The sequence below is a fragment of the Scardinius erythrophthalmus genome (assembly GCF_964197995.2).
Source record: "Scardinius erythrophthalmus genome assembly, chromosome: 14".
NCBI classification, from domain to species: domain Eukaryota; kingdom Metazoa; phylum Chordata; class Actinopteri; order Cypriniformes; family Leuciscidae; genus Scardinius; species Scardinius erythrophthalmus.
Window position 1 is genome coordinate 15,461,722 of NC_138234.1, and position 10,157 is coordinate 15,471,878.

The window sequence follows — 10,157 nt, forward strand, 5'->3', positions numbered from 1 at the left end:
AAAAGTATCGATTTGGCACCGGTATTGAAAAAAACCCAAACGATACCCAACCCTACGCTCAGCTGTTTTGAACTTCTTTTCACACCTCTTTTTGTTGCCTTTGGCTTGCTCAGTTGGGGATATTTTGGGGATATTTAATTTTAATTTTATCAATCAATAAATTCCATTAGAAACAAACTTTGTTGTATTAGTTTAATTTAATACTGTGAAGCTGCTTTGATACAATCTGTATTGTGAAAAGCGCTATACAAATACACTTGACTTGACTTGACACCTGAGCAAAGAACGACTTTTATGCTCAATATTTTGCAGCCTTTATACTCAATCTGTTGTAAAGAGTTCACATTCAATTTGTGGAAAATTCTTCACATTAGTGATGTATTTTGTTATCTGGTTTAAAAAAAGATAATCTTGTTTTATGTCTGTTTGTATGTTTGTTTTGAAGATCCTATAACTTAACAGAACGAAGAGTTTGTTTTACTAATTTCTCCCAATGTAGGTTAAGATATTGTGATTTGACAGATGAAGGTTGTTCTGCTGTGACTTCAGCTCTGAAATCAAACCCATCACACCTGAGAGAGCTGGACCTGAGCGGGAATAAACTAGGAGACTCTGGACTGAAAAACATCTGTGATCTACTGATGAACCCACAATGCAATCTGGAGAAACTAGAGTTAGTTACATTATACTGTACAACAGTTACATTGCAATTTAAAGTTTACTGTTTAGTTATTTATTTAAATACAACAGGGCCCAAGATACTTAAAGGTATAGCGGAGGATCTTTCCGATTTTAGATAAGACCCACCCTCTCCACTTTTTGAATAAGTTTGATTGATTCACCAGAATGATTGACAATTAGGAGGACCAATAGTATACACTATCCACCCGGAAGTAAAAAAATCCTCCGCTATACCTTTAATGTATAGCACTGCACATTCTGATATTTCCTCATTGGTCACACTTTATTATATGAAGTGTCTTTAACTAGAAATTAATTGTTTCATTTAAAAATAATTGATACAATGTTGTAATAGTACATGTGTAGTGGGTTTTCTTCTGCGTTGTGTTTGATTTTAAATAAAGAGATCCCACACAATGATGTAATTTTGTTTTGCTTTACTCTCAGCTTCACTTTGGCTGTGTCAAAAGAAATAACAGACACGATCACAATTAATCACAGGTAATTGGCAATTTCAGGTCTAGCCGTGCCTCTCGCCACGAGATCCAGCGAAAGAGAGAGCACTTAACAATTATAGAAATATAATAGAAAATAATAGAATAATAGAAAAACTCAATAATAATGAAAGAAAGAGAAATAAGAAGTATAGAAAAATAACAATAGTAAATGATCCATCTACATACCTGTGTCAAAAGAAATAACAGACACGATCACAATTAATCACAGGTAATTGGCAATTTCAGGTCTAGCCGTGCCTGTCAATCAACACACGATATCTCAATGTAAATTCATATACAGAAAATACATTTGACCATTGCATGGATCCTTCAAAATAAACAAATACAACTTTATACAATTACAAATGTATAACGCACATTAAATTCAACTGTAAATGTCTTAACGAAAAAATATATCGTTCTAAACTCATATCCTGCATATCAAGCATACCGCACGTGTAACAGCGGCCATTAATCAAATTCGTACTTCGATCAAACATACTCTTATAACATTTATAACCCAGATTGTTGATCTCTCAGTACAGAAGAGGCAACAAATAAACTCATTATATACAGAAAATCCCAATACAACACTCAATAAAGCACATTTACACACTTGTCTGAGGAGCAGATAAAAACGTACCTCTCGCCACGAGATCCAGCGAAAGAGAGAGCGCGCACGCAAATTGCATCAGCATTACCCTAACGCATGACGTCGCTTACGTAATAGTGCTTCCTTGATTTAATGCAGAAATATTTATCAATAATGAAACCAAAAACAATACAAACAAAATAAGAAATAAACATGTATGAAGAATTGAAAACAACGCAAATTATTAAGTTTATGATCACATGACCATTGACAACTGTGCAACTTCCAAAATAAATGTCTTCAAAATAAGAGTCCCCAAACATAATACTGCTTTTGATTAAATTATGTCAATAATCTAGTGTAACAACATACACTCGTCACACATGCAGGTCTGCAGAAATTGTGTGAGATTTGCATCTGCTGCTACAATAAATAAAAGTGACATCAAATAAATAGTTTAAAAATATTTAATGTGTCAGGCTCCTGATCACCCTGTCAGGGTTTATTTTGCAATAACAATTGGCTGGATGTACATTATCCCTTATATATATGCCTGTAGCTCATCAGTATGGTGGTCATCATAGATCTGAGCCACTGTCCTTTCTCTTTCTGTCTTCAGTTTGTGTGGATGCAGTATTAAAGAGAAACACTGTTACCTCCTGAGTTCAGCTCTGCGTTTAAACCCATCACACCTGAGAGAGCTGGACCTCAGTGGGAATGAACTAAAAAACACAAGAGTGAAGCACTTATGTGATGCACTGAAGGATTCACACTGTAAACTGGAGAGATTGAGGTGAGGAACATTCAACTACATTCCTGGGCAAAAAAATGGGCAAAGCCAGAAATGGCACAAATATTTAGTGTTCTTATAATTGTCTTAACCCTTTTTAATCTCAAATCACTGGTCAGGCAATTAGCAAAAATTACGCAAATACTGTAAAAAAGTAACATAGCTTGGAATAGCCTTTCCCTTTGGTTTTGTTTAAGCCAACTTGCAGACAGCTTTTTACAGGAAGAAGAGTCAGTGTTGATCCACTCAGTGTTGTTGGCTCCAAACAGTTCATAAGTAGTTGAAAAATGTCTCTCCGGTGGTTTGAATTTTATTTAAGACCAAATGTTCACTATAGGGTTTAAATCTGGACTCTGACCGAGTCAAAACATGACCCTGATAGGCTTATTCTCAAACCACTTCTTGGTTGTCTTTGCTATTTGGGCAGGAACTTGGGTCTTGTTGAAAAAAATCAACTTTGGAAAACTTTTCAGTTGTGGGAAGCAAGTCATTCTGTAATATTCTCCTGTACTCTAACACATGAATTGACTTTTCACAGTGAAGAAGCTCACCTATACCAGCAACTAATAAGGCTTTCCACACAATGACACATCTTCCTGCTTGCTTCACTGTTGCTTTTCTTATTATATTTCTCACCAGATCTTTGAAGACACCACTCTAGAGCCTCACCGTGCAACTCGTGTTCTATTGCGATTCATAAATCCACAGAAATCTGCTGAACCACTCTATCAAACTTCCCATATTCTGCCAGAAACTTCATTCTGTCTTTGATGTTTTTTTCTGAAACAGCAATGGCTTATTTAAGTAGTACATTTGTTTAAATTTTGCTAATTTCCTGACCAATAATTTGCGGTTAAGGCCATTAAAAGCTTAGTGTTTAACTATTTTGAGGCTTAATAGTTTTTGCCCAGGAGTGTACATCAAAAAAGATGATATTTGAATGAAACATAATCAAGTGTTTGTCTCATTTCTCCCAATGTAGGTTAAGATACTGTGATATGACATATGAGTGTTGTTCTGCTCTGACTTCAGCTCTGAAATCAAACCCATCACACCTGAGAGAACTGAACCTGAGTGGGAATAAACTTGGAGACTCTGGAGTTGAAAACATATGTGATCTACTGATGAATTCACAGTGCAGGCTGGAAATACTAGAGTTAGTAATATTACACTGTACAACAGTTATAGTGTGGTTAAAGTTCACTGTATAGTTATATATTTTAAGACAACAAGGCCCAAGTTGCATAATTTATAGCACAGCACTTTCTTGCATTTTAACATCTGAAGATACATTGATAGTGCACAAACTTTTTTTGAGTGAAGATGGCTTCTGACATGGGTTGTAACTAGTATCCTTAAATCTTAGTTATTCTTCTTTGTTGGTTTATTATCATATAATTAAGTTTCCAGGTGTGTGATGCTGTATTAGTGTACTGTATGGCATTTAATCATGATAACTTGCATGTACGTAACATGGATCTGAGCCATTGTCCTTTTTGTCTTCAGTCTGTGTGAATGCATTATTACAGAGAAACAGTGTCTCATCCTCACTTCAGCTCTGAAATCAAACCCATCAAACCTGAGAGAGCTGGACCTCAGTGGAAATAAAATAGAAAACACAGGAGCAAAGCACTTTTGTGACATACTAAAGGATTCACATTGTAAACAGGAGAGATTGAGGTCAGTAACATTCACAGTCTTTCATTATTTGTTTTATTTAAACAGGTTGTTTAGTTTCATTTAGTTTTATTTTGGTTTTCCCTGTTCCACCTGATTTCCCATTCCTGGTTTCTTTCCATGGTTTCCAATTGAGTTACGCACCTGGTTCTTTTTTCGTTAATTACCATCCCTGTGTATTTAAGCCCTGAGTTCTGTCTGTTCTTTGTTTGATGTCATTAACGCTTATGTGGAAGTGTAATATGTTTTCTGAGTTTCTTCGTGTTCATTAAAGTCTCCTTGGATCTATTTGCTTGCGTCACATGTCTTTCCTTGTGAATTATACTACACGCGCTAAAACTCTTGAGAGAACCCGGCATCGGAAAAAAAAGAAAAGCGAAAGTAAACATGGACTTACCAGCTGTCCAGAAGACTGCCACGAAGACAGTGCCTGAGCTTAATAATACTGAGGGCATTTTCATCCCACCATAGCCCTACAGAGAGTCTGACCAAGTGTGTGAGCCAGCAACAACATCTGTCAAAGAGGGCATTCTAGTGGAGTATGATGGCATAGAGTGGAGTTACTCCCATGCTCCCGCCACTGAGGGTAAGCTGTGCCCGATCCCCGGTCCCAAAATCTCATGTCACCACTGGTTCCACCCAGCTCCATGTCTCCTTCTTTGCTGATGGTTTTGTCTACTTTCAAGTCTCCTTCGTCACTGATGGTCCCACTCAGCCTCAAGCTGCCGAGCCTGTTACTCTACCTCATTCCGTCGAACAGTTGGCTCCACCTTGGCTCCTCGCTCCCACGGCTTACCTTGGTCCCTCCAGGTTCTGCATTGGTCAGTCCTCGCTCTGCCTATGACACGGACTTCCGGGCCTTTGGCTGTGCCTCGTCCCTCCTCCCCTTTAGCTCCGTCAGGCTTCTCCTTCCTTCCGGCTCTGTCTGGTCCTCAGTCCCACCTCTGTCCTCTGGCACCCTGGCTGTACCAGGGCCACTTGTGACAGCAGCTCCGCCTTGGGCTCCTGGTCCTACAGTGTTGCCCGGTCCCTTCATCTCCTCAGCTCGGCCTGGGTCTTCAACTCTCCTGGCTCCACTACTGCCAGTTGGATTCCTAAACCTACCCTGGCTCCGCCCTCCATCGGTTCCGCCATGGGCCTTCGTCAGGATGGCTCACCTCTGGGTCTCTCTCTGGCTCCTTCCTCCATAACCTCCTCGCTGGCTCCTCCCTCCGTCATCTCTGCCATGGTGTTCCCATGGTGCTTACATCCAGATTAGGCAAATGTCTGAACGGCAGTGAGCGAGGACTATGATGCGGTGATATCGATGTCTTGTTTTGGAGGCAGCCATATGCAAATGTATTTGCCCATGTGACGTCACAATTCCCCCAACATCCAAACGAGATGTTTTTTGAGCTTGATTAATTAAAAATCTTTTTTTGATAATGAGGAGGCTGTTTTAATGGTACAAAGACCTCTATAGGGTGCTTTCACAATAGCACTTTTGGCACGCACCTGGGGACCATTGATGTTACAGAGTTCAGTTTGTTTGGATGGTGTGAACACTGTCTTCCAAACTCGGGTGCGCACCCGCAAACCGTACCCGAGTCTGCTTAAATAGGGTGTTCTGGGGTACAGTACATGTGAACTCCGGTACGGTTCGCTGCTTATATGAACACAATCGTGCTAAATCGCGGAAGTGAACTATTAATGACTTATGATTTGATAAAAAGTTGTGTTTGTGTGTGTGTTTCACTCACTTTCCTGATAAGCGTAACTGGCGCACTGCCAACAGAGAGCTGTATATCTAATTTCTGCTCGCCTTCAGCATTCTTTAGAGCATTTGCAGTACATTCGCAGCAGATAGACGCAAGACGTACTGAAGCTTTGGAAACAAAACCAATGGTTCAAAAACAAAAATATAAAAGTGAGGTGAGCAACACGCTGCGCCGCAAATGCACCGCGGTCCAGACCCAAATAATATAATCTGAACACAGTCCAGCGGGGGAAGGGTGGGCAATCGAACCACGTGTGAAAGTACACTAAAAGATCAAGGAAAATTTGATTTCTCATGTCATGACCCCTTTAAAATCACTTCAACAGTTGTAATCTGTTCCGGAGTCACATATTTAAATGCTCAGCTAAAACGCCACACAGTATACTGCTTCTCAGCTGTTTTTCTTCCTTTTACACCCGAGCAGAAAATTACTTTTATGCTGAGTATCTGAGTATCTCAAATAGCTTGAGTTCATATTATATTTGTGGAAAATTCTTCACCTTAGTGATGTATGATGTGTTTTGTGATCTGGTGAAATAAAGTATCTCTCCGTTTGTTTGTTATTAAGATGTTGTAACTTTACAGAATACATTTATTTCATTTCTATCCATGTAGGTTAAGATACTGCAGTATGACAGATGAAGGTTGTTCTGCTGTGACTTCAGCTCTGAAATCAAACCCATCACACCTGAGAGAGCTGGAGCTGAGTGGGAATCAACTAGGAGATTCTGGAGTGAAAAACCTCAGTGATCTACTGATGAACCCAGAATTCAACCTGGAAAAACTAGTGTTAGTATAATTATACTGTACAGCAGTTACAGTGTGATTAAAGTTTATCATGGGCTCATGATTCAGTGTGTGTATCAGTAAAGAGTAGTGAGAAAATGAGATGCGTGAGATCCTGTCAGCAGCCAGTAGCACCTCACTGCAGTACACGAGATCCAGGGGGCGGAGTTGGATCAGATCTATCATTTCATAGAGACATCAGTATTACAGTGAAAATTGAGTCTCACATTATTTAAATTTTATTTACACACAAAACATTAATGGCTAACATTTTTGACTTTATAAAATGATTCTCTAAAGCCTTGGTGATTGGCCCCTAAAGAAAGTAAGACATATTTTTCTTATTAGATGAAGCCTTAAGTTAGGAGCCTACTATTCTTTTTGGGAGAATTTATCATTATAATCAAATTATTTCCTGGATTTTGTATCAACATAGTCCCTAAATGTATGTAAATGCAGGAAATGGAATTCAAATTGAATCTTTATGGCGTTTACTCATGATGCGTTTAACACATGAATTTAACGTGGATCTTGAGTCATTGTTCTTTTCTCTTTCTGTCTTCAGTCTGTGTGGATGCAGTATTACAGAGAAACAGTGTCTCATCCTGACTTCAGCTCTGAAATCAAACCCATCACACCTGAGAGAGCTGTACCTCAGTGGGAATAAAATAGAAAACAAAGGAGTGAATCACTTATGTGACATACTGAAGGATTCACACTGTAAACTGGAGAGATTGAGGTCAGTAACTTTCACATACAAGAATAAAAATGAGAGCAAAACATTTTGACTAAAATGTGCATTTTGATTAAATATTTGTCATTGAATTTTTCTAAAATTTGAGAATTGATGTGATTATAAATAACAGTTACTGTAATGAAATCAGAGTAATGAGATATTGAGAATAATATTTGCTGAAAAATATCATTAATAAGTTGCAGAATGTATTTGTACCTGCAGAACCTTCTACCCCTGACACATTGATTGTGCTTTTATTTTTCATGGTAAATATGACCATGCCTTAAAAAGTTAATTTCAAACTCTGGGTGAATTCTCTCTTTTTCTGTTTGTTTCTTTCTTTCTAGCCTAAATGACTATGGAATCACAGACGTTTCTTCTTTAACTCAGTCTTTGACAAACACAAAAGCACTGGAGTTTTTAAAAGAGATTGATCTGAGTAAAAATAGCATAGGAGACTCAAAGGCGCAGCTCAGTGACGTGCTACGAGACTCAAACTGTACACTGAGGTGAGTAAACATATTTTTGTTACAGTCATGCTAACACCAACAAACAAATGAACATAATTTGTGTTGTAACTCATATTTAAAATAAATATATTTTTATAGAAATATTCTCCAAATAATGTCAGTAAAGTCAGTAACTAATCTGATTACAGGAACTTTGTTCATTTAACTTTACACCTTTTCACTCAAAAAAAAGTTATTAGAATTTTAAACTTGGTCCACCCAACATTGATTATTTTCTCTTCTGATTCCCTCTTACAGCCTAGAGAGAGATCACTGGTTTAGCTGGAGAGCTGGTGTAAACCTCATTGGTAGCATTGGTGGATGGATTACATCATTTTCTAAAGCTCAGGAACCTGTGAAATCAACAGAACAAGACCAGTGAACATCAGGTGAGGGATCATCGGAAGAGCTTTACTATAGTACTATGTCTATGAGTATAAATTAATATGTGTGATGATGTGATGTAAAATATATAATCTAAAATATACATTATATTCGAATATAAACTCTGTTGTCAACTATGAATATCAGCTCACACACAAAAAAAAGAAAAAATGAACTATGTCAGAACTGGGATTTTGTTTTGGTGAGATGATGCCAAACAGCATTTTATGAATGCAAACACTGTTCAAAACCTACAGCTATTATGAATCCAATGCGTTTATACACGCTTAAACAACTTAAACTGCTTCAAGTAGCATTGCTTTTACAAATGCAAAGTTTGTTAAACTAGCTTTTATGTATTCATTATTATGTATGTATTAACTATTAATACTGATTAATACATATGAATACCTTGATTAATTTAGTTTTATTTACAGGTGGAAAAGAGGAGGAAGGAGAATGTGGCGAGAGCTCATCTTCAGTAAAGTCCTGAAAACATAATGACATTGGGATTAAAATCATTGTGGGCTACATACAGATTCAAATCAATACTATATATATATGAATTTGTATTAAGTTAGTTATATAACTATATTACTAATGCACACATAAGCAAAACAACTCCTGCAAGGAAGCATCCAAGTAAGAATTTCATTATGTTTGTTGTTCTGTACATGAGACACAATGCTTTGAGGAGTCTCTTCTCCCATCTAATTAAGCTTCAGTATTTACCAGTTCACAGCATTTATGTACCCTATTGTATTGTATTGTGAGGCACATTGAGAATATAAATTTGAAACTCTGATTATTTTATTTTGTTTGAAACGTTCATTAGTTCACTAGCCACCTTTAAGTATAATTAGTGCTCCTAGGAGATTCTCCTGCTTAAAGCTGTGGGCTTGAACTTAAAATTTCACAACAGTATGAGCTGGCTTTGAGAAGAATGCTGGCCTGAATATTAGACCATATGAAGACATAAGTTATATAACCCATTCTCATCTCACTGACAGTTATCTGTCTTAACTGACATACACATCTTCAGCAGAACTAAGTGTTGCACAGCTCTATGTGTGATTGCTTTTCCTGCTGTGATCCATTATTCCACTCTGTACTCCACTATATTCCCTGCTCCTCACCACTGCTGAGACTTTCCCCAGCAAGTGTACAGATTATGTAATGAATGAATAAATGAGCTTTATTAGACAGTAATCACTAATTATGCAGATGAATTAGTCAATCTTTTTGCCATTGAGATGACTTGGAAAAAGTGTCCCAATCAACCTGCATTCACCCTACAAATATTATTTAATCCACTAATTAACTTGAATTTAAATTGATTTGTTCCTAAGACCAGGAGGCCAGAGGGGCAGTAGTTAAATTTGATTAAAAACAAATGATTAACATAGCAACTTTATGTAGCCTAACATATTTCCTCATTAACAACAAATTAAAATTGCTCATTCACACTCAGTCACCAACACCCGATGTGTTGCAGTGGTTTCTCTTTGCTCAGAATGTGTTCATATTTTTGTATGAGATGAATTTCATGTAAATATACCTTCTCTGAAAACGAGGTTTGTGTTTCAGTGTGTTTGGGAAATGAATGGGGTCGCGCGCAGTTCTGTGGGGTGTCTCGGGCGCGCGTGCACGGCAGCATCATCACGCGCAGCATCTTTCGCCCACAGACATCTCTGCGTTTCACTTAATTTGTACTTCACAGACAAAAAGAGCGTCTACTACTGCGTCATA

At 37.7% G+C, this 10,157-nt stretch overlaps 1 protein-coding gene across 3 annotated transcripts in view; it reads left to right on the top strand.

Annotated features, from left to right (window-relative positions):
* The window catches only part of LOC308702503 (NACHT, LRR and PYD domains-containing protein 12-like), a 28,660-nt gene extending 18,685 nt beyond the window's left edge, over positions 1 to 9,975 (top strand). For 2 of the 3 annotated variants that reach the window (XM_081385405.1, XM_081385404.1), the window contains exons 10-18: positions 500 to 673; positions 2,390 to 2,563; positions 3,543 to 3,716; positions 4,067 to 4,240; positions 6,609 to 6,782; positions 7,345 to 7,518; positions 7,863 to 8,024; positions 8,283 to 8,413; positions 8,846 to 9,975. In XM_081385405.1, coding sequence (XP_081241531.1) covers positions 500 to 673; positions 2,390 to 2,563; positions 3,543 to 3,716; positions 4,067 to 4,240; positions 6,609 to 6,782; positions 7,345 to 7,518; positions 7,863 to 8,024; positions 8,283 to 8,406 — 1,330 coding nt within the window. In that variant the 3' untranslated portion in view covers positions 8,407 to 8,413; positions 8,846 to 9,975. Of the gene's footprint in view, positions 1 to 499; positions 674 to 2,389; positions 2,564 to 3,542; positions 4,029 to 4,066; positions 4,241 to 6,608; positions 6,783 to 7,344; positions 7,519 to 7,862; positions 8,025 to 8,282; positions 8,414 to 8,845 lie in introns of those variants that run through there. The other variant, XR_014031611.1, reaches the window with a different exon arrangement.
* The last annotated feature ends 182 nt before the right edge of the window (positions 9,976 to 10,157 follow it).